The 24,825-nt window shown below is 46.2% G+C and overlaps 2 protein-coding genes across 2 annotated transcripts in view; both read left to right on the forward strand.

Annotated features, from left to right (window-relative positions):
- Window positions 1-277: 277 nt before the first annotated feature.
- The window catches only part of T265_15172 (hypothetical protein), a gene marked incomplete at both ends in the record, with an annotated part of 45,177 nt that continues 20,629 nt past the window's right edge, over window positions 278-24,825 (forward strand). The window contains 15 exons of the mRNA XM_009176912.1: window positions 278-589; window positions 774-889; window positions 926-1,181; window positions 1,220-1,281; window positions 1,317-1,734; window positions 1,766-1,935; window positions 7,798-7,982; window positions 10,808-10,959; window positions 12,789-12,912; window positions 15,471-15,502; window positions 17,620-17,679; window positions 19,748-19,924; window positions 21,062-21,388; window positions 21,816-21,986; window positions 23,136-23,287. Of these exons, the coding sequence (XP_009175176.1) occupies window positions 290-589; window positions 774-889; window positions 926-1,181; window positions 1,220-1,281; window positions 1,317-1,734; window positions 1,766-1,935; window positions 7,798-7,982; window positions 10,808-10,959; window positions 12,789-12,912; window positions 15,471-15,502; window positions 17,620-17,679; window positions 19,748-19,924; window positions 21,062-21,388; window positions 21,816-21,986; window positions 23,136-23,287 (2,702 nt within the window). The remainder of the gene's footprint in view (window positions 590-773; window positions 890-925; window positions 1,182-1,219; window positions 1,282-1,316; window positions 1,735-1,765; window positions 1,936-7,797; window positions 7,983-10,807; window positions 10,960-12,788; window positions 12,913-15,470; window positions 15,503-17,619; window positions 17,680-19,747; window positions 19,925-21,061; window positions 21,389-21,815; window positions 21,987-23,135; window positions 23,288-24,825) is intronic.
- The window catches only part of T265_10520 (hypothetical protein), a gene marked incomplete at both ends in the record, with an annotated part of 19,092 nt that continues 15,201 nt past the window's right edge, over window positions 20,935-24,825 (forward strand). The window contains 4 exons of the mRNA XM_009176913.1: window positions 20,935-20,958; window positions 21,062-21,388; window positions 21,816-21,986; window positions 23,136-23,287. Of these exons, the coding sequence (XP_009175177.1) occupies window positions 20,935-20,958; window positions 21,062-21,388; window positions 21,816-21,986; window positions 23,136-23,287 (674 nt within the window). The remainder of the gene's footprint in view (window positions 20,959-21,061; window positions 21,389-21,815; window positions 21,987-23,135; window positions 23,288-24,825) is intronic.

The raw sequence follows: 24,825 nt of genomic DNA on the forward strand, positions 1-24,825 counted from the left end.
AATGTTGCACTTCTTTGCATATATGCGTGGACTGAAGACCACCCGCATCTGCCATCATTTTTTTGCGATTTGTTTTAATCGATCTCTTTTGAAAATTATTGGCGCACATTCGGCACATATCTTCGTCTGCTATGGCTTCGAAAGTGCCTTTCGTTGGGAAATTTGTGGGCGTATCGTTTTCATCCTTCACGGCATTTGAGAAGACCTTAAATGGATACATGAAGGATAACTTCGTGATATTTGTGCGTTCATCCAGTAATCGAAGCACCAACACTAGTTTGCGTTACGAATGGATGCACTACAAATGCAGCAGGCGCCCTCCAAGACCAAGGGGAAAGCCGTGGAATCCGAAGAAGCTAGTAAGCCGAGCGTATTTTCCAATAAAAAGAAGTACGCGAAGCACCAGCTATCCACTGCGGTTTTGTCTACGGAGGCAAAGGAACCAACTAGCAGTGACCTCTTATTTTCTGGAACACAACTACAAACTGTCAAAGTTTCCGTACGATCGGCTTCCAGTCAATCAACACCTGACCGAAGACTAGTTGGGCACATGCCAGGTCCTGCTGAGACATGGAACGCCGTCATTGAGGTGCGGCAGTTTGTGGCGGATTAATTCGGAAGGATTCCTACCACTAAGGATGTACACAACTACCGTCGGAATTGTCGGCCGGCTATGTTGAGTGGGTGCCGAATGGTTGGGTTTTAATTTAGCAGATGATATGCCTTCGGTCCTGGCAAAACTCCGGGAGACCGGACGCGTCCTTGTGTGTCAGGGAGAGGAAGGTCACTATAGCCACATGTGTCTCTCCCGCTGGCAGCAGATAGCGTTATTCCGACGCTTTCCAGATGTAGTGAATGTAGACGGGACACATGCAACAAACCCCCTTGGGTAAGTTTTTTAAAGCATCTAATATTCGGCATTTAGATATAAACTGTACACATTCTTGATAACGGACGGCATGGGAACAGGGCGTCCGGTTATGTATGCGTTCGCAGAGAGCGAGCAGTTTGCTCCCATGCGTAAACTGTTAGGCTTATTCAAAGAAATGATGGGCGAAGCGTATCCGGTCAGGACCTTTGTAATGGAAAAGTTGGCGGCGCAAATGCGTGCGGCAAGAGTCGTGTTCGGCTGTGACATTATGCTTTGCTACTTTCATGTCCGCAAAGCCATCAGGAAGCACGTATGTATCATTTAATATCCATGTATTTATGGTCACAGACACATTCTGCGAACAGCCGGCACATATTTCACCGCATGGCTCGCCTGGACAATGCTGTACAGTAGGTTTTATGTTCATCATATTACAAGCACACAGATTCCGACAAGATCTACAGCTTCTGCGTCGAACCGACCCCCGTTTTCTCTCCTATCTTACGGCTCGCTGGTTGTACATCACCCGAAAATGGGCCATACACGCACAGTCCGGAATGGTTCATTTCGGTAATGTGACCAACAACCGACTGGAGAATGCGAACGGGCGCCTTAAAGATCAGGTGCACCACTCCGACACGTTGGAGCATGCCATTCAAAAGGTGTCCCGGCACGCCGAGTGGCTCATGCGGGAGTTTGAGATGCATACGTCGTACCACTGCGACAGGCGGCAAATCCTGGAGGGTGACGCCTACGTTCTAAACGTAGTCTGTCGAATGACGACATATGCATGCTCTCTCGTTTTGAGACACTTGGGTCCGCGACCGCCGCGGCAGCCGTATGAAAGTGTCGAAACAAACAAGGTGAGGTCGAGCTCCGTAAACTAACTCATAGTTTGTGGTGCAAACACTTAGATGCTCCCAGACTGTCGACACCTGTGCTGGAGAATGCACGTGCCCTTTCTACCAGGCGATGTGGCTCCCCTGTGTGCACCTGTTCTCTGTATTCCCGTTCCGAGCAGTAAGAACTATTCGGCTAGATGAAAGAGATGAAGATGATTTCATGTGATCCATCGGCTCCGGAAAGTTTGTCTGGTAATGAGATCCTATGCATTACATGTAAGTCTCGTATTTCTTGAGAGTTGCAGTAAACAGGCATGCGAAATAACCGCTGAGGATCGCATTATGTGAACAGGCATCTACGACAGCATAGCCGCTGCAGTGAATTTTCGGGTAAGTATCTCTACCTGTTTGTCGGCCGCCCGCTTTATGGTGATATTTCGATAACCTGAATTATATGTTCCTCTCATTTCAGGACTTCAACGGCCAAATGAACGCTCCTCACGAAGAAGAAAATGCGCCTCACAGAAGGAAATATGTAAACTTCAAAACGACCAATATATTCCAAAATCTCAAGACGTCCATTTTGAGCCTTTTCTCCGTTACCGATGGATGGATTAGTTAGGCAACGTGTACCCCTAGCCGCATGTTAGTGGTGTGCGTCGGTTAAGATCGTCCAGCTGTCTGGTATTATCGACGTAGGCTCTATGTGGCTAGTTAGTTAGGTATCGTGTACCCCTAGCCGCATGTTAGTGGTGTGCGTCGGTTAAGATCGTCCAGCTGTCTGGTATTATCGACGTAGGCTCTATGTGGCTAGTTAGTTAGGTATCGTGTACCCCTAGCCGCATGTTAGTGGTGTGCGTCGGTTAAGATCGTCCAGCTGTCTGGTATTATCGACGTAGGCTCTATGTGGCTAGTTAGTTAGGTATCGTGTACCCCTAGCCGCATGTTAGTGGTGTGCGTCGGTTAAGATCGTCCAGCTGTCTGGTATTATCGACGTAGGCTCTATGTGGCTAGTTAGTTAGGTATCGTGTACCCCTAGCCGCATGTTAGTGGTGTGCGTCGGTTAAGATCGTCCAGCTGTCTGGTATTATCGACGTAGGCTCTATGTGGCTAGTTAGTTAGGTATCGTGTACCCCTAGCCGCATGTTAGTGGTGTGCGTCGGTTAAGATCGTCCAGCTGTCTGGTATTATCGACGTAGGCTCTATGTGGCTAGTTAGTTAGGTATCGTGTACCCCTAGCCGCATGTTAGTGGTGTGCGTCGGTTAAGATCGTCCAGCTGTCTGGTATTATCGACGTAGGCTCTATGTGGCTAGTTAGTTAGGTATCGTGTACCCCTAGCCGCATGTTAGTGGTGTGCGTCGGTTAAGATCGTCCAGCTGTCTGGTATTATCGACGTAGGCTCTATGTGGCTAGTTAGTTAGGTATCGTGTACCCCTAGCCGCATGTTAGTGGTGTGCGTCGGTTAAGATCGTCCAGCTGTCTGGTATTATCGACGTAGGCTCTATGTGGCTAGTTAGTTAGGTATCGTGTACCCCTAGCCGCATGTTAGTGGTGTGCGTCGGATAAGATTGATGAACCTCGAGGTCTTTCTAGCATAATTCGGAACCTATAATGGAAACCTCTGTAATTTGCCAGTCAACGTGCACGATGTTTAGCAAATAATTAGCGTGCACTACGGCGTTTTTGCTGGCAACAACGAATCATCGACCAAAATTTGTTTGCACGAATGCGCCTACGCATATGTTGCATTACCAAAGGCCAGTTAGATTCTAGAATGTTGAGAAAGTTTGTTCCGGTGGAAAAATACCTGAAAGTTACGTTCATTGTATGTGTGTAAACTTTTCCACAATTCGCGATTTTTTATCATCAGGTAACGTATTCAAAGTCGGCGGTGTTTATTCACCTGGAGATTCAGTTACTGAAACAAAATCGCAATAGTAAAGGATTTTAACTAATGCAGGAGCATATACATTATACCTGGAAATTCTACACTATGAAGTGGCAAGTCTGAAAATGCCGTAGGTTTCGAGAAATCAATCTCATTGTGCGAATAGCCACCGGCCGGATAACTCGATGAGCCGATTTATGCTCGAAACCGGCGCTTCTCCGAGATTCAAGTCTTTAGTTTTCGGTTCCATTTTCACCGCCCGGTCACACCTGCTAGCTCCGTGCTACGGACAAGAAGTTAGGCACCGCGAAAGGATATCATGAGCCTTTTCCAGCAACAGTTCACGTTCGCAGTTGAAAGATACTCCATTAGGCTATTCCAATGAACCCTTTCAACTTCAGGATCTGCCGGACCCTCACTTGCTGAGCGATTTGTCCGCACCGTTCACAACCCTAGAAAACAATCAGAGGAGCGACTCGGTAACTGGTGTTGAATTGATCAATTGTGCTTCGTCTCCGAACATCCCATCGACCAGACGGATGTGTCACATGCGGGCGACGGACCTAACGCAGGCATACTCTGATTGGTCAGAATGCCATCCAATCGGGATGGAGCATTTTTGGCTCGACGCTTATCGCCCCCTCTCAGAGACCGCTGAACGACCTTGTGGGACATTCTGTGATTACCCTGTAAATACAGTTGTAATAATCTTCCTTTATCTCCATGAAGGGCGGTCTAAAGCTACCGTGTCTGGTCTTGGTACGTTCTCACGTTTCAGCAGAGCCACTTCATATTTCATCTCTTCGGACGGGCAATCGAGGTTTACACTCCATTCGCTCCCAATCAGTGCCCCGAGGTTTGTGTTGCAAAAAGACAAGTGAACTGGGGGCGAGATGGTTCAAGTGGTTAGAGCGCGAATCTACTGCCCGGAAGGCCCGTTGTTCGATCCCGACCTCTGCCTCTCGACTTCCTCTGTCTAGGCTTGACACTATCCCAGCCATTTGGGTGGCATGGCAACCAGGCACCGAAAGGATGTTACAGCTGAACGACGACGGTGGTGATGTTTACTGTCTTTTGGCCAGTCGGTTCTATTTAGTATAGGACGCGATTAGTCTCGGTGGCAAGGGCTTCTATCTCCCGAGTCTTCATTGTCAAACAGTGCTTTCGGTCTCTCATCGGACCCTTCACTGTTAGGCGTTTGAGGGAGGTGCATGCGCATTCGTACTCGTTGCTCGCTGGTACGGATTTAGCATCAATCACGAATAGCTACCTCGACGATATCTAGTGGTCATTCAACCGTATACGAAAAGTCTGCTAGCATGGTTTCCTTCACATCTTTCCATGTATTACCCACTTGCTCGCTATTAGTGCAGTGTTGGTTCACTACAGACTGTAGCTGAGCTTGTTCATATCGATACTGCAGAGCGATGGCATTTCTCCGAAGGTGTTGAACCGGCATGATTCTTGCTGACTTGCTCACACGGCGACGTGATCGGATTCAAGTTGTGTCGTAGAAGATATAGAACTCCTATATTGCGGCTCTCCACCAATAACCGGTAGCCACGTGCTCCAGTTGAACCCACGGCTAATTCGCACTTGGTCGCCAGCTTACGCGGTGGGAGCGTCTATGTTGGAAATTCGAACGGCTAGAGATAGCTGATGGTCAGCCCACAACTGGCGGAGTCGCTGTTCGCTGTCTGCGACGAGCATTTACTCCGAATCGACCGTCCAGATGTGGTTCCAAGAAACTCAGGTGACCGACTTTGGCATTCACGTCGTCTTTGAGGGTGGTCATCATCACCATCGACAACATGACATCAGTGTTCAACACTGATGCTTCACTGCCGTACTCAAGGGTGATAGTGTCAGTGTTCGTTTCTTAACGAATGAGCCCGGATAAATCTCGATACAAAATGTCCCCAATGTACAGGCATATACCGACCCTGAAAACGGGTCGCGTAGCGCTGGACCTAATTAAACTGGATGATCGCACGGAGCAAAGATGACTGTTCACTTGAATCCACTCCAACAAAGCGTGTTCAGCACTGGAGCTGAGTGCCAGTCCCACGTCATTTATTCCATGATTCATCGCTTCTAGACTACCGGACACCTGGAGAGAAGCTCGAAAGAGCCGGGTGCTTTAAGATGTAGGTTTTTCTTCAGTCAATCTGTTCCAGAGACTTAGCATAGATAACTGTTTAGGGAGCATAAAGTCAGGATAAGTACTGTGTGTTTTCCAACTTGACAGAATGATTGTAAAAAGAATATAATTGAGTTAGCAGTGCTATGTTGTTTGTTGTTAATTGGCAACGGATTGGATATGATACATTTGTCAGATAACTGACAATCAAATTGTCCAGGAGCGTTTGCTTGTATCACGGAAGAAGTTTAAGGAGGTGCCAGTGGGCAAATAAATGTACGGGCAAATGGCACTTTCTTGTTCCCCAGGCCAGGGATGAAGTCCTAGTTGGGATTCTCACCTTGAGCGTTTGGCTTTAGAATTTTTCCCCTAAGATCGTCGAAGGATGTAGGTCTTTTCTAAGACTCTGCCTCTTATTTGCAACTCAGTTCTGACCAACGAGGCGGCGGACAGTAGGATTTTCTTTGGTGACCATGCCCGAAGCCGATGACTCAGCATTCTGACCTTCTTGGCTGCAGGGGACTGGTCTAACCCGAGGACACAGGGAGTAAGGCGAAGTGGTTGCGCACAGCGGGTGCCTTTTGAGTAGCACCGGACTCTGGTTTTTGCAAGTATTTCGACCGTGTGGAATAATGCACCGTTGGTTACGATGGGAGTGAGCGGTTTTTAGGGCCGACCTTTTTTTGCTGCATCCTTCCTCATAGGAAGGCATAAACATGCTGGTTGCCTGGGGGAGCACTTTACTGCCCTCATACTCCCATCTCAGATGACAGTACGACGAGCTTCAAAACGGTCTCCCAATACAACCATTCTTAATACAGAGTCCCACAGCCCTTGGTATACCTGCTCACTTCCGGGAATTCTTGGCATGGCTTGTGAAGTTTCAGTCGGTGTATCCCTCAGGACCATTGCAGCACTCTAGCCTGACCACAACGTCAAGGTGGTATTTCCGGGTCGTGGGTTGTTGACGCATGTCAGGATTCTTACCACAAGCAGCGTACATTCACCGAAGGTTTACAAAATTTACGGGATTCATGTGTGACTCGGGTTGGAGTTGCATTTTCCCAAAGGTCAGCTACCGAGAAAAGAATATAACGAGTGCTGTCCTTGGTCACTTCAGAACCTAGTACAAGCGCTATTCGAACTCGGCTTTCCCGGGTATCGGTGAGCGCGTAGGGAGGCTGGGCGCCGAAGGTTGCCGTTATGGTTTTATTTGGGCATCAGGTGCCTTGCCTCCGTGGTTAACCTTCAGTTGTCACCGCTACGCAAACAAACCCTCTGCATTCATAATATCTGGCAACTAACAACAAGCCATCTCGTAGACTTCCGGTTGCATAGTCACGCTGGTCCGGATCATGAGGTGATACGAAAGACCATCTGATTACAGTCATCCAGAAGTCTGCGGAATGGTAGTTTTTTTTGGGGTGAACAGGCCACAGATATTGGGCAGTTCCGACTACATAACGGTCGCCTTTTGCCCGGTTTGTTTCGAGTAACGGATCGTAAGAGATTAAGCTTACACGAAGCGACCCGCGATCCTGACGGGACACAGGTCTCAAAGCTCCAACAACCGGTTGGGTTCATTTCGACTACCAAAAGTTTCCACAAGCTGTGACGGAAATGCCGATCAATACCTGACCCTGGGCTTTGCTTCTTTTCTGATCCACTTTTGTGTAATAAAAGTCTACTAAAGGATGTGCTGACTTCTCAGTAAATTTACGTTACCAACTCGGTCTACCGGATGAAACCCTGAGGTGTGACAGTGACGGACATGACCTAGTCACGCATTTGGTGACAATCTTGCAATTAAACTATCGACCTAGTTTCGCGGCTGTCGAACCTCCCATCTTGAGTATAACTCATGTCTTCCGATACATTGTCACCCTCCCGTCATTCCTCTTTTAGGTGAATGAAACCATAGCAGTTGACCTCGGTAAATGGCTTATGGATTTTAGCCAATGTGAATTAATCTAATGTTGTTTTGCATCATTACATCGTCTTATTATAAATTCGTTTTAGTGCGGCTAGAGATCCGATTCAAAGTTCGTTCTAAAGCTTCACGTGTTATTCAAATTCACTGGGAACTGTCGCATGGCCGTCGCAGTTGTTCCCAATGTCCGGATCAGCCGTACACACAGGATCCCTACTCCGTATGCTAATGGTGGTTTCCCTGTGCTTCTACTGTAATATTGTTCTATCGGATCCCACGTATGAATATTCCGTGAATTCCGTTCCAGCTGGTGAGTTGGCCTATCTTGTTGGCCAATTGCGCGTGTTTTTGTTCTGCCAGAGTGTTTACATGCGGTTGCCACTTTTGTACATCTATTCGGGCCCTACATGACGATTAGTTTACGTGATGTATTTGACCTACATCCCTTTTCAGTTTTTTGAATTTGCTTTATGTCCATTCCACTTAGAGACTACCAAAACTTAAACGTACGGACCCATCTATGATTGTCTCGTTTTGGAGTGCCTCTGATAGATAGTCGATCGTTCATGCGTTCTTCAGGAGTGGAAAGTCACACCAGTGGACTTATTGCACTATAAACAGTCGGTTACTCGATACATTCAACGTGGGACTGGTGGGAGGAGTTCGTTCCTACTCAATGTAATCATGCTGGAGCATGTTTTGTCTATCCTGGATTGAATTTGTTCCAGTGTTTTCCTGTCATATTTAGGTTTGCGCGTCCAGTTCAATGCACTTCACCGGTACGGTAGATGGAAATTGTGGTACTGGAGTGGGTAGGGTAGAGGCCTCTGTTCTGATGATCCTTGGTTCCAGTCCGCCTTTATACAGGCTCCGACGGTCGGCAAATGTCTCAGTCTTTGAAATCATTTTCGGGTGCTTAAGCGCCTCTTGCTGGGAAAAAATATGTGAGCGCTGCTACGAGGCTTAATAGGCTGAAGCTTTGCAGTTTTGTTAGAAAACAGCCCAAGTGCTTCTGACTTTGCGCCCGATTCTCGGATTTGAATAAAGATTATATCCTGAAGACAGAACCCCTCTACAAAACCTATATGACTCGAAAGTCAAGAGATGGGCTCGTCTTATTCACGGTGTGAGAAAAGCGAGACAGGGCTAGTGACAGTAAGAGAACGTTTGCTAGTCTGATCATTCGCAGGAGGGGGAGACGGTACAAGTGTTTAGAGCGCGAATTTACTGACCGGAATGCCCTTGGTTTGAACCCGACCTCTGCCTCTCGACTTTCTCTGTCTAGGTATGGGCAACCTGACAGTATCCCAGCCCTCGTGCTTCCTTTGGGTGGCACAACAGCCAGGCACCGAACGGGTGTTACAGCTAAGAGATTTTTTTCATTATCAGGAGGAGTGACAGGTAGGGGGTTGGGTCTCACTATTATAAAACTGCATCTGGTCTTGGAACGATGGGTATGGCGCCTAAAGCGGATGGCATTGGCGACAATATAGCCATGTTTGAAGGGCACTGTCGGGGTAAGTAACTATAAAGAAAGCAAGGTAAGTTCAGTTAGTGGCGGGACGTCAGTGAGACGATCAGCTTTGTCCTGTGTGGTCAACTTAAAGGGACGCTGTAAAAAATGAACGTTGAATACATCTGAGAAGGGCAAAGAATCAGTGTTTGATGATCTGAAAGAAGGATGCACCCTTGTTCTTCGATTTGGGGCTCATTCTATTCACTTCCGTTCACTTCATACTCTTCTCAGTGTCGTCTTGGCGGGACGCTGTCTGGTTTCAGGATCTTGTCCTTAGTTAGTAGATAATCGGTTTAGTGTGGTGTGGCGCAGAAAGCCTGGGGAAACTCGAGTCGTCGACAGTACATCTCTACCGAGGTAGGAGGAGTTGTTTAAAATAAATTGTCCAGCGGTAGCACTTTTCGGTGCCTAGCTGCCGCGCTGTTAGAAAGAAACACGAGGGCTGGAATACTGCCAGGTTGCCCAAGCTTAGACTGAGTAAGTCGAGAAGCAGAGGTCGGGTTCGAACCATGGACCTTCTGATCAGTAAATTCGCGCTCTAGCCACTGAGCCATCTTGCCTCGTCCACTGGCCTCTTACCTATGTAACTGCCAACTTAAGTGATGAGATGTAACTACAATCCGAGTGTTAAGGTTTTGGCCACGAAAGCCAATCCGATCAGAAACCTTGAAAATGTCAATAACACCCAGTTTTGAGGTTGATACCTATTTATTGATAAGGGTAACAGCATAGAATCGTCGTTATTCGGTTCACCATTCGGTCACTCTAGGAACAATAACGAAATAGGTGATGTTCACAAAATACAGTCATTTGCGCAGCGGAATCTCATGGACTGCGCCTACCTTGTGAGCTTTAAGAAGGGCGAAACTGGTCGTGGTCTTGCAAAAAGTTTTCAGCAACCTTATGAGTAGTGTTCCTTCAAGGAAAAGTGAAATGTTTTCCGGCAAATGCCACTCGATTTGGTATTTGTTGCGAAATTCCGCATCCCTTCAAACTACGACGGAACTGAGTTGGATGTCTATTTATTTATTTGTTGTTTGTTTTGTTTATTTTCTGGACCATCTGGTGATTTGTTTCACTTCTTGTTGCTGGGTTCCGACTTTTTGAACTTTTTTCAATAGGACATAATAAATGTTTAATTGTAGTACGGCAGGGTCTGGCCTGCACGAGGTGTTTAGAGTGGTTTAGAGAGACGCTATTTTACCGTGCGTTTTCGGCTTCAAGTAGGGGACTCAGAGGTTACTCAGCGATCCGCATATCGGTAAGGTATGCGTTTTGACTCAACCTGTTACTTTCCGAGCAATTGCGCTTTAGTGTCATCTGGCAATATCACCTATCGCTTTGGGTCACAGCACCATAGCTGTTCTGGTGGTGTGACCAAATGGAATGTCAGTGGCTTAGCCATTGGCTAGTTGAAACAGCGTACCGATGCTCGAAGCCAAAATTTTCCATCACGCATGTTTCAAATCTACCGGCAATAGTCATTTTCGACAGCTATTATCCACCGGATCCTCATGCATTAAAATGACAACAATTCAGTCGTCTGGTGTTCAATGAAGCACTTGTGTTCCACTCAGATGTTGCATTTGCACCACCATCTCTCTCTTATTTCCTTACAGAATTCATCGTTTCTTATCACACACGAACATTTTATCGGCAACGCACCAGTCGACTGTGCTCCATCTTAGACCACTTTTATCTCAACTACTCGATTCTTCCACGGTGGAACTCGATTCCGATTGCAGTTTCCAGCGACTTTGATGTGATTATTGTAAGTTGTCATATGTGTGTTTCAATGCACCCTAATTTTTGTTACGCCTCTTTTGATTCGAGTACTTCCCCTTTTCATTGGGACACACGTTTTAGAGTACCAGAATGTATTATGGAAGTATCTTATCGCTACGGCTGGCAAGTACAAACTACCTTCTAGGTTTGGCTGAGGAAACTTTACTTGCGGAATGCAAGATACGGTGGAATTTTCCAGTTTGATGCAGATTCCCAACAGTCTTGATTACAGTGAATTTCGTACGAAGCTATTTATTTCTGTTGAGTGTACTTGTCATTCACTGCTCTGTTTGGATGGAGACTCCGCATCTTTTCGCTTTATATGGGTTGCATGTTAACTCTTGATGGCTCAGGTGGTTAGATCGCGAATTTACTGACCGGAAGGTCCGTGTTTCGAACCCGACCTCTTCCTCTCGTCTGCCCCTGTGTAGTCTTGGTCAACCTGGCCGTATCCCAGCCCCCGTGCTTCCTTCTGGTGGCATGGCAGCTAGGCACTGGATCATCCAGTATAAGTTTGTTTCTGGTACTGAGCTTTTACGGGACTGTGTTGAACGAAACCCAACTCCTCTGCTCAGTTTCGGTGTACTTTTTGGATCTGTCAATCAGCAGTCAGTCAAGGGCACGATGTTCACAATATTTTCTGTGACGACATGGAATTCTGGAAAATCAAAGGTTAACAGGTTAACTCCTACCCAATTTTTTCCGACTAATACATCCCTCTGCATACCATTACATTTTGTAGACATAATATACTGCTCACAAGGTTGATAAAACTCATAGAAGTGTTTTCAGTAACCTCCAAGTAGTATATTACATCTAAGTGAAAAACAGGGTGAGTATTTTATATTGCCCCGAACTATGTGTGTCGACAGTATCACCATCTGTTTTACGGGGCCATCTGACCGGCCACAAATGAGAACCACAAGACAACCTAGTTGAATTTCGTTAGATGTATTCTAGGACTACAGTAGAACAGTCATCCCCATCTGAAACTCGACCAACAATGGTTTGTGGTCCGTTGCTCCATCTAGGTTCGGCTCCTGCTGTGCAAATTGCAGCTCTGTAATCTATTTTAAAGTGGCACCTTGCTAAACGGTCGACCAAGCCAACGAAAGTACAAAATCCAGAAGCCTTCACTGGTTTCGAAGGCTAACGGCCGAACTATGCCACTCCCATCTGCTGTTTCTGCTGACAGTCAGCCGGTAAAACGCGTTCTCACCATAGTGCTTTCTCTCGTGGGGACGATTCAGGAGCCAAAGTTCTCGTGTACCGTCCTGGGATTTTCGCTAGCCATAAGTGAGTTGGTGTGACAAACGTCGTGTACTTGGAGGAAGTCCTGTGAGAACGTACTGCGCTATATGTGGATTATACGAGGATTTTTCCAACTTGTAGCTGTTCCCCCAATTTCGTTGGACCACCGTAGTTGTAGTGAGCCAAAATAGAGCAGGGGATTGGTGCTTTGTTGGTAGCGGTATCGGAGTCAAACCAGCCACTTTTTTAAACCAGTACAGCGTCACTTGTTTTGATTTCCTATTGGAGAGAGAGTTACGACTTGAAGTAGATAGCTGGCTTGCACTAACTCACAAAAAGGACGGGACGTCGTTCAATCAGTGTAGTTAGACTTGACCAACGAGGGCATAGACTTCGCAGGTATCTACAGCTTACTCACTGTTAGAGGCGCCATGCTCCCAAAGTTTCACTGTTAGTTATCTGCGCAGAGAAGGTGATTGCAGATGTTCTGTGGAATCCACAAGACGACTGGGGCCAGTGGAATAGTTGATTACTCATGACTTATGCATTTTTCCTGCCGTTCAGGTGCGCAACCTCACTGAGCGCGATTCGTCATCCTTCGTCGCATCACTCCAGAGACATCCATTCATCAAAGGAGCATATCAACAGAAGCGGATTCAGCGGTTCCTTCTTCAGCATGAAGGAAGTGGTAAGTCCTTTCTTTAGACTGACCTGTCCACGCTAGGGCCATAACTCCCAGGTTTTCTGCAAAAAATGAGCTTTTTCTGTTGATCGGAGCAGTTCTTCGATGCACACCGCAGTGTCCATGTTGTCTGAACAAGGGCTGTATCAAAACTGAGGATTGAACGGGCAACGTACTGGAAGCTGAATGACATCCCTGAATTAGAGCGCCACATCTTGGATCTGTTGCACGGATGGCATTGATGCATACAGCTCAATGCGCACACCCGTGACAGTTCTTTCCCGGTCACATATTTTTAAGAAGCACCAAGTGCCCAACACTTGAAGTAAATTGCAGAGGGATTTTCACTTCTGACCGGTGATTGGTCTCCACTATATACTAGCTTGGCGGGAACAACAGCGATTTTTTCGAGTAAATGCAATCAGTCACATACTAATACGCATTCAGAAACGGGTGTTTCGAGCACATAAGACGTCAAATTCAGTTTTGGGAAAAAATTGTGACAGTCGGTGGATTTATTGCGGGGCAACGTTTCGCTTTGGACACAAAAGTTTCGTCAGACCAAGCGACTAGGTTACGAGGTTGGTCGAGATTTAAAGCGGAAGTCAGTCCTCATCTCTGTTTGCTATCGGCCGAGGGATTTTGTGTGTTAGGGTGGGTCACCAAGTGTTGATTGAAACCGCAGCAATAATTGTGGTGTATTCTGCAGCAAACGTAGCAGTTATTACCAACATCTCCGACGAACGATAAACGATGTACAATGCTGTACTACCTAAGCCTAGTGAGTAATTTCATTTGCGAATTTCTGTGTTCACCCGAATGGCGTTGAATGAAGGATCTTCTGGATCCGAAGAGAGCGGGAGCTCTGTTAAGGGATGATGTTGGCATGTCCTATTTTCGATATGCTCAGAAATGACCGTCGATCACTGCTCCAGGGACATATTTTTACGCCAACTGCTGCGGCCGTGTGAAGGCCTACGGGAAGCTCTCGCCTGAGTTCACCGCATCAAGTGATGTCCGAAAGGGCTATCCTCTTTCACCCTTCCTCTTCAACTTCGTCATTGACACGCTCGTGGAAAACCCACTACCAGCCTCTAATGCATATGGGGTCCAAGTGCTCCCTCAGCGTCCGCTCACAGATATCGAGTACGCAGACGACATAGCTCTTCTTGGTTCTGACCCCGTGATAATGCAAGCAATATTAAAAAATCTAAATAACTCTGCCTCACGGTTCGGCATGCGCTTCACATCTGCAAAGTGTAAAGTGCTACTGCAAGACTGGGTGGACTCGAACTCTAGCCTCATGCTTGCGGATGAACCGTTTGAGGTGGTAGACAAATTTGTTTACCCGGGCAGCGGTATCAGTCCCCGTAGTCATTGCCGTCTTTTTTGATGGGGACCCCGAGACGGGCCATATCAACGGTTAGAGACATTGTCACATATGCGCCCTCAATTGCGCTCATGCATCCAGTGCCCAGCTACCTACTCGAATCATCGGTGAACGAAACTGTGTCAGCTACAAGCAGCTTACGACAAGTACGCGGTTATTACAACTGACAATGACGATGATGATGACCAATTTTCCCAGGCGATTTCTGCCTGAATGCGCGAGAACTAAAAAAATCGTTCAGCTGTAGCACCCTTTCAGTGCTCAACTGCCGTGCCGCCAGAAGAAAGCACGAGGGCTGGGATACTGCCGGGCTGCTCAAGCCTAGACAGGGGAAGTCGAGAAGTAGAGGTCGGGTTCGAACCACAGTCCTTCTGGTCAGTAAAATCGCGCCCAAATCACTTGGTCCATCTCGTTCCGTAGGGGAATTAAGCGGCTGCTGTTTGTCTGGTCGTGATCAAAAAGCTCTCCAAACTGCCACTGATCTCCACTACTATGATGCAATCGAAAAGCTGATAGCGTTTTCTTGTCTATCCTTGTCTTTTAACACCATGGATTTTGACTTCAAACACTCTTCTATACTGTTACGCACTGAAGCCTTGTTTTGTTCCAATGACCAGATACCGCAGCAACACCTGCACTGTGCTCTGTGCATGTTCGAATTAAAGCTACTGAGTCTGTGATTCTGACTATGTTCTCATAGTCTTCTAGGAATTGGCTGCTTTAACTGCTCACATGATCCTCCCTGAACAGCTACATTCTGTGGATCAATAAACGTGTCCACTTGGAATGTAATCGGTTCATGCTGATATGGTGAGCTCCAGGTAGCCCAGTGGTTAAGGCGAGAACTTACTGACCGGTGTGTCCATGGTTCGAACCCAACTTCCTGTCTAGGCTTGGAAAACCTAGCAGTATCTCGGTACTGATGCTTCCTTCTGGTGACATGGCAGCTAGGCATCGAAGGGGTGCTATGGCTGATTGCTGAGTCCAGGTGACGCCACGGTTAGCGTTTTCTACTTTGTTTCCCACTGCTACCAACTATCATACCGGAGCTAGTTATTTCTAAGGGTTGCGGGCGAATTTTTCTTCTAGTCGGGATTTCAGTGTGACTAAGGCGTTATAGATAAGAATCGTTGAGTTCTAGTTCATTCGTCTCTTCATCGTTTTTCCTTTTCAGCTGAGGCTTCAGAACGACGGACCCCCAAACTGGTGAGTGTGTTCAACAATTTATTTTTTATCACTCTGTGGCTGTCCGGTAGCCGCTCATTCCGTTTTAGTTTATGTATCCCGCATACATCTTTCATATGTCTTCTAGTCGCTGTGAAATTATCACGCTCTGTACGAGAACATGCACTCACTCGCTTGTAACCAGCGAACTGTTTAGACTCTTTTGGAGGGTTGACTTTCACCAAGGTCTTGCGCACCAAATGACGGCCCTTTGGGACTTTCTAGGGGTAGGATTAGATAATCACCCGGTATTCCCCTTCACTAAGAATGGATGTGTCGCGTGATGAGCTACTGAGTTGCTAGTCGTAAACGGAAGCATAATTCGTGCAGTTATTTTCTCTGTGGGAAGACCGAGTAGAAAAAGCGGTCTTCTGTGGGAGGAATTCGCAGTTGAAGATCTAATCGAATGGTATCTCCAAATATGAACAACGGAACTCTGTTTATTGGCTAACTTTGTTATTTGAGCGTATTTGGAATGCCATTTTTTGTTTGTTTGTAATAAACTAAAGTGGTGCTCGTGTGCGCTGTGTTATTTTTCCGCATTTGGCCATTTGAAATGGCCAATCTAAACTGATCTCTTCTGAAAAGTGACAATATTGTAAATCTTTCTGCGTCGTCCAATCATCAATTTGGCTTGATATACGGGTTATGTGCGAGAAGAGGACCTCAGTGTTTGCAAGATTCCGTCATCGAGTATCTGTTGTGCTGAGTTGATGTTCGGTTACGGTTGACCAACTTGAACTGATGCTCCTTGTTTTGACTTTCATACCTGCTTTTGAACATCCATAATAAGTTATCAAACGGCACTGATTTTTTCAGCCAGTCACGTGAATCTAGACCGACAAAATATAAAATATGACGGTTCAACTGTGGCACGCTTTCAGTACTTAGCTGCCATACCACCCGAAGTAAGTACCAGTGCCGAGATACTGCCAGGTTGCCCAAGCCTGAACAGGAGCAGTCGAGATACAGAGGTCGGGTTTGAACGGCGGACCTCCCGGTCGATAATTTCACGCACTAACCAGTGAGCCATCTCAAGCTTAACGAGTGACTCAGCTGAATGACAGCTAAATCTCTCGTTTACGATAGACTGTACAATGACTACGTCGTATTCCAGTTGGAATGACATTCAAGATATCCAATCACCCTTCTTGATTGATTCAACCCTAATAAGAAGGGTGCCGGAAAGTGATGAGTACTAGCAACGTTTGGTACTTTCTCATGATGACCAGTTCCTAGAGTTTATAGCAGACAAAATTGGTGAAAACCAAACGTTTGGTTACATTTCACGTAAGTGGAGGCGATGACTTCCCCCCTCAAAAAGGATTTAATCATAATTTGCCTCAAAAACTGCCCCACGGTCTAAATTGAGGATAACTCTCTAGATGGAAAATTCAGTAGATGAAAAACTAATAAATCGTTCAGCTGTAACACAGCTGCCATGCCACCCGAAGGATACACGAGGGCTTGGGTGTTGTCAGGTTGCCCAAGCCTAGACAGGGAAAGTCGAGAAGCGGAGATGGGGTTCGAACCACGGACCTTCTGATCAGTAATGTCGCACTCTAGCCACTTGATCCATCTCGCCACCCAATTCAATAGATAATACTGGCTTGTGAGAGATAGTCTATCGCTTCTTGCAATTTTTTTGTGGGATCCTTTCCTTCTGATTTTGACATCAACCTCCTGGTTATCACCCTTCGCGCGCTGATTTGTTTCTCGAACCTCTTGCATCATTGCGAGATGGCCCAAGTGGTTAAAGCGCGAATTTACTGACTGGAATGTCCGTGGTTCGAACCCAACCTCTGCCTCTCGACTTCCCCTGTCTAGGCTTGGGCAACTTGGCAGTATCCCAGCCCTCGTGCAACCTTCGGGTGGTATGGCAGTTAGGCACCGAAAGGGTGCCACAAGATTTTGCGTCTCAAAGCGGTGAACATATACTCAACGGTAGTTTTGGATGAAGAAAATTCCGAAATTTTTGGAGTGATGTATGAATGATTTTGTACCTCTCGACTAGTCGATGGAGTTGAGTCCCACTGTAGCCTGAGAATGAAGAATTTTTTGGTCTTCACTAATGGCTGCGTTTTGTTTCTATCCTCCAGTTTGGAAAACAATGGAAACCTCCTGTTCCCGGCACCATACCACTGCATGAAACCAAGCAAGTAAGTTTTGTATCGAACTGCTGTATTCGCTCCTTCAGTGCCTTCATGCCAGGAAAAGACAACAGCTTTGTTGCGAGTGTAAGTATTGCAAGGGTCATCACAGTATTGAAAGCACACTTTTGTCCTTAAATCCAGACTATCCGATCGGCCTTGGGGAACACTGATTGGATCGGCTGGTTGGGCGTCCAATTGATAGCTGGCTCAGCTGCTTGATGGCTTTCCTACTGCGATTTTGACGGTCTCAGTAGGTTTCAGGCATTCTGTGATTATTTTCAGGGATCGTGCCTTCCTTACAGTAGGCAGGGTGTGAGTGGACTTGTCAAACTTTTCAGTCTGGAACCCATTTTGAGCGGTTAACGGAGGACTGAAAGCGGACGAATACCTAGCGTGGTTGAATTCTAACATCCGTTTATGTCCTACCCGTCACACCACGAACACTATTCCAGAATGTGACTATCAGTTCCCTTCGGCGTAATGACGATGCCCCTGCTTATTATAGAGGACTTTCCGCCTATGGCTTCTGATCAAGGCGAACAAAAAGCGGCGTCGGTAGGGGCTAAGCCTCCGGTAACGTGTAGGTGGCCACCAAATAAACACGTTTAAAAGACACAGCCTTGCGTAGGCATGCCACACGTCTGAGGTTGAAAGTTAACGAAATACGCTGTTGTGACTTTATGCAAATTTTACACTCGGAATGAAAAAAAACATCAGTGGTGTATTCGGCTTTCTGTTTACTGGATTCAGTTTGTCAAGGTGGTTGGCCGAATTCAAACTCCACAGCTCGTCGGTCATTCCGAGGTTACTGAGAGACTGGGTACGATGTGCACTGTATTGAAATTCGACTGGAATGTTCGACTGGGAACAATCTTGGACAAAATCTTGCTTCTTGAGATGAATCCGCTAGTCCTCCTGGGAGCATCCTCTAAGGGACCCGCCTAGTTTAGAGCATCTGCAACAATCAGCTCTTGGCAGATCGGTAGATTCCAATAACTGCACTGGTTGAGCCGTCTCTCACTTCGTGTTTGGAAGCACGAAGACCTGGCGTGAATAGAATCTCTAGAGAAGTTCTTTTGATACTATGATCTTTCGATGCTCTGTCTTAATCCTCGTACACGTTGCTGCCCAATAGTCATTGATAATTCTCTCTGTCTACTTCATTTTGTCGTTAGGTCACTTTTCTGGCATCAAAATTGTACTTAACCTTGGATTTTATTCATTCCGCTTTATGTGGGATGTTGGTTTACTCCATTAATACTGTTGTAGCGGTGGATACTACTGATGAGGCATGCGAGTAGTATATCTTCTTGTAAATCCGCTTCGCGTCTCTTGAAAAATGAGATCTGTTACGAAATTTGTAGAGTCGCTTTGTAGCATTCGCTTGCATTTGAGTAGCAGTCAATGAATATCCAGGAAAGTTCAGGAAGACGCGTTCAAGGAGAAGATGGATGTTCAGGTTTTGTAAACAAGATGCATATGAGAGTTTTGCTTCTTTGTCCAATAGTCTGTAACTGTTCAGTTGGGGGTTTCCAATAAACAACTCCGTAGCAAAGGTCTTCTTCGTTTCACTATTAGTATGTCGTGGTATGTTGATACGGGTGAGGCACCCAGAAGAACTCAATATGATTCCAGGTTGGCTATCGAACATTTATATTTCCAAACGCAGTCTGATAAAGGGCTTTCCTGGTCGTCGGTGCTTCGTGAAACGGCCATAAACTGCAGGACAGTTTAATTTACTTCTGTGTTCAGTTTCTCCCCAGAAAGCTACAGCACACCAAACTGATTGTTTGATCTCGCAGTCCTTTGCTTCGAAGGGTACGCCATCGTCAGCATGGAATTCCACAATACCCATCCTCCACTCATTAAGTGTGGATGTCTTTAGTCAAGTTCGTTCTTATCACATTGAAGCAATTCGTGGCTGTGCCACAGGGACTGATACCTACCTGACTCATGCGCTCGGTGCGATTTGCCCATTACGTTGAATTGTGCGTTAAGCACCCTAACTCTTCTTCGATTTCTTCCATTCATCTTCTCTACTCACTGTTGCTGATATTTATCTTCCGGCTATAAGCCTTGGCGCTTGCTACAAGTGGAAAGGCTGTGGGCCAGAGGTGTGTGCGGTGCGGATGTCCGTGTGGGGATCTTTGACACGGGCTTGGTGGACACAACCCAACATCCCCACTTCCATGCAACACGAGTGTTGGAACGGACAGATTGGACCAAGTCAGAATCTGGTGACATGCTACGGGTGAGTGTCGTTGGTCCCTTTTACCACTTGTGTATTTTACGCTTGACAGCCTTTCTTTCGATTGTGAATCGATCAGCCAAGTGGTTAGAGCGCTAATTTGCTGACCGGAAGGTCCGTGTTTCGAACCCGACCTCTTCCTCTCGGCTTCCCCTGTTTAGTCTTGGGCAACCTGGCAGTATCCCAGCCCTCGTGTTTCCTTCGGGTGGCATGGTAGCTAGGCACCGAAAGGGTGCTACAGCTGAACGAATCGATTACTCTACAATATCCCGTAGTAGTTCACATTTGTAGAGTTTTCAAAGATTGTACTCGTACCCCCAATGTTCATGCCTACCGTTGCACGATTTGTCTCGTTGGTTTACCGCTCCATTCGGCCTGATGTTCCATTATAAGGCCGCTTGGTTTCTTCTGATATCTCAGTTTGTGAAACAGGGAAAACCGATGCCTAAAATAAAGCGAAGAACTTAGAGTCTGGAACAGTTGATTTACATACCGTTCATAAAATTCCCTTTTTCCGACTCGTTTCTACTGTGACGCCATCTGATGGATTTGTTAGATAGCGATGGGGGGGGGGAGCGAGATGGCCCAAGCGGTTAGAGCGCGAATTCATTGACCAGAAGGTCCATGTTTCGAACCCGACCTATGCTTCTCGACTTCCCCTGTCTGGCAGTATCCCAGCCATCGTGCTTCCTTCAGGTGGCATGGCAGCTAGGCACCGAAAAAGTGCTACAACTGAATGACACGTTAATGAACCCTATTATGGATACGATCAAAATCGACTTTGTTGTATCCATGTGTTATGGATGATTGTATTGTTTTTCTAGGCATCTTGGCCGTGTTTTCAGAGTTGTTGCTGGAATAATAACGATAGTATGAAGGAGCTTGAGAGAACCCCTGTACAAACAACGCTTTTGACAACCTCCATAAAGCCAAAAAGGCTATGGGTTCGAGTCCACAACCCACTTGACAGTATTTTAGTATGTATAATATATTTCACGGGTTACGCGATAAGCATGCGTCGCAGTTACAACACATTAGTGAGTTTGATTTCTGTGGGTCTTGCAATGATTCATCTTTTGCAATACTTAATCAACCTGTTGCCGTATCAGATCAGCCTTTTTTATTCTGTTTCGCACGCAGGCAGTAGATCCAACCCGCCGATCAAATTTGCAAGCACTGGATGGGCACGGACACGGCACTTTTGTTGCTGGTCTCATTGCCGCGGCCCAAAACAGTCCACCCTTCTTGGATCAGTTTATCTCCCGGTCTTCAGGAAGTTCGGGTTGTCCACCTGTTGGACTCGCACCATGGGCCGACCTATTCATATTCCGTGTGTTTACCGATCAACAAGTCTCCTACACTTCGTGGTTCCTGGACGCTTTCAATTATGCGATATCGCGCAAGTTACATGTGATCAACTTGAGCATAGGCGGCCCGGACTTTTTAGACCGGCCATTTGTCGACAAGGTGAGTGTGGTTAGGTGGACTGCGCATTTTTTTAGCTTCATTTTGTACAGTGCTTAAGGAGATATTAGAAACACTGTACCGTGTCTTACCGCCAAATTCACGACAATGTTCGTCCCCATGATGGATCTGAATGATTGACCTGTAACGATGCATTCATCGCAATCGAGGCGAGTGGATTGATGGCGTGGGTTGCTGCTGTCCTTCAAAATAGTTTCTTATCGCGTTACACTCGCGTTATAAACTCGGCCAGATGGTTCTCCCACCCATTCGAAGTCCAACTAACCGTTGATCGCCCTCTGACAACGCTGATTGACGGCAGCTGTGCTTTCTCAGTTGGAAAGTGTCACGCAGTGGTTCCCAGAAAACATTATTGCTTGCCTTGGCCATGAATAATGCGTCTGTATCTCTCTGTTTTTCTCGCCCAAAGGTGTGGGAGCTGTCTTCCAACGGAATACTATTGGTATCCGCTATCGGTAACGATGGGCCGGTGTTTGGCACTCTCAACAATCCAGCTGATCAAATGGATGTGTTGGGCGTGGGCGGTGTGGATGCACTAGGCCGAATGGCACAGTTCTCATCTCGTGGAATGACTGCCTGGGTAAGCTTTTCGCGGCATTTGGTCAGCCTTCATCGCTGATGGAAAAATATGCGGGCTGCAATGGTTGATTTCCCAAATCTGAGGAGATCACGTGACCAGTTGGTCATTCCAGACAGTAAACAGACTGTGTCATTAGCGAATATACACTCATTTGCAAACTAATTTGGTTTCTCGAGAGACTCATCTGGAACCCAGCTGAATCTCTTGTTTGTGATGTTTTCAGGCAACTGAATATGCATCACGAACATACATGTGTCGCGATAACTCGAATATCGTAGCGACTGAAACATAAGGCGACCTGGTGCAGCACACTCAGTTGCCTGAGGACATCACAAACGAAAGATTCAGCTGGGTTCCAGACGAGTCTCTCGAAAAACCAAATTAGTTTGCAAATGAGTGTATATTCGCTAATTTCGTGCAATTTGTTTTCAAGTAGAACATAAGGCTTACGGAAACCCGGAGACCACGCCTACCTGATGAACCCCAAATAGGGCGAAACCGGTCGTGGGCTGTCGACGGATTTTCAGCAACCTTATGAGGAGTACATTACAAGGATAAACTGTCATTCTCTTATTGTGTTTACATTCACGTTCTCATGCGGGATGGACAAAGTACACTGATGGCCCGGTAATATGTCTAAACATTCGTGGTTTGGTAGCAGTTGATCCGTTCGTCGAGCTTGGCCATTGGCTTACGGACTCTTCATCATCATACTAAGAGACATCGTCAGTGCGCATTTGGGTGGATCACTGCCACCTGATTTTTCCGCGCGTCTTGTTTATATCTCTCTGGTCATCGCATGGGGCGGCTGTTCATGAAGAGTATCTTTTTATGACCTCAGCAGATTGGAAACTGGATAGCCACCTCTGTGACCAATGTCACCGTGTTGCTTATTGATTTCCCATTGAATAATGTGTTTTCAGAACGCCTTATGTCTTCTTCGGTGATCAGGTACTCTTTCCAGCCAGTTTTCTGTCTTACATCGTCACATTTTACACCATATGGTTTGTGGTTGTACTGCATACGCAGTCACTTTTGAACCAAACGAATATTGGCACACATTTTCTCTGGTTCGTTTACCATGTAGGTACTATTTTCTACCGCACAAACGGTGTACAATAAACACCCTGTTCTTTTTACCCCCCCTAGTCATTACCCTTCGGTTATGGACAGGTGAAACCAGATGTTGTAAGCTTTTCCACCGGTGTGATCAGCTCCGGATTGGATGGAAAGTGCCGCACGCTTTCGGGCACAAGTGTCGCTTCCCCAATTGTTGCCGGTGTCGTGGCCCTACTAATCAGGTGAGTGCGGTTTTCACTCAAGTGGGAGTATCTTTTCATTTTCGTGACCGATAAACCGGCAATATGCACTTTTTCATTTTCGTGACCGATAAACCGGCAACACGCACTCCACTACCAGTGTAACAGTGATACTACTGATTGGGGAGGCATGCGAGTAGTATGTTTTCTCGTAAATCCGCTTTGCGTTGCTTAAAAAGTTAGGTCTATTACGGAATTTGTAGGGTCGCTTTGGAGCATTTGTTTAGATTTGAGCAACAGTCAATGAATCTCCGGGAAAGTTCAGGAAGACGCGTTCAAAGGGAGGATGAATATTCAGTTTTTGTAAACCACATGCATATAAGGGTTTTGCTTCCCTGACCAATAGTCTGTAACTGTTCAATTGGCATTTTCTAATAAATAACTCCCCGACGAAGGCCTTCTTCCTTTTACCAGGTGTCATGTTCTATGATTTGCCTCTGATCACTGCATGAATGAATACACCCGATGTAGCGTCTGATTGTGCAGACGTACTGGCTCGATCCGTCGGTTTCTATTTCCCTTACAATGTGTGGGTCAGTGTTCTTTTGTTAAGTCTCCGGAGTTTCGTTTCCTCTTCGATGTTTCCCCTCTCCAGTTAGTTTGGTACTATGAGTAACATCGAGCTTGTGACATTCATTTGAGATTAGTTCTTACATGCTTCGCTGCAAGTCTTTATCTTCGTCCACAGTCTCCTCAGTTTCATCCACAAGCAATCTTGTGAGGAGAATCACTTTCTGCAGCCAGTGCTATTAATTAACATGTGGGTTCCATAATGCAGTTGTTTTAAACAGTTTCCTTGACGCCCATATCACAGTAGGACCCCTCAATGAGGAGACGAATATGTGAGGGGGGGGGGACAGCAAAGCTATTGGAGAAGTTCGTTTCACGTAAAATCTGCTGAAAAAAATAAAGACGATATGGGGGACGCGCTTTGGTGTGGTTTAGGTAAGTCCCAAATTAACATGACCGATTAGCGGAACGAAGACAGTTTCACAGAGCGATCCTCGGGCGTGTGTGAGCGTGGAGGACGGATAGGCTAAAAACCAGTCTGTCTGGTCGCTTTTTTCGTGGTCAGAATTAGCTCCGTGTCCTGTTCAAGCAGATACGTGTCGATCTTTGAGCTAATTTTTGCTTTGAACAGAGTTTAGTTGTGGTCAGCCGAGGTGATACGGAGATTCTGGACAATACCTTTGCTTGCTCTTCAAGCTTCTTCTTAGGTCCACCAGTGTACGCATCGCAACAGTAATTGCGATGACTTGTAGATGAAGGCGACGCTGGTGTTTCACCTGGCGGAACTGAAAACAGTTGCATCACGCAAGACATCTAATGCACCGTTGTACTCATAACGTGTACCTTGGCCACACAAACGATAATACATACAATACAGTACAGTATGATGCAATACAATGCAGTACAGTGCATTGCAATGCAATACAATACGATGCAATAATTATAATATAATATAATATAATATAATATAATATAATATAATATAATATAATATAATATAATATAATATT

The sequence above is a fragment of the Opisthorchis viverrini genome (genome assembly GCF_000715545.1).
Source record: "Opisthorchis viverrini unplaced genomic scaffold opera_v5_373, whole genome shotgun sequence".
In the NCBI taxonomy this organism is placed as follows: Eukaryota; Metazoa; Platyhelminthes; class Trematoda; order Opisthorchiida; family Opisthorchiidae; genus Opisthorchis; species Opisthorchis viverrini.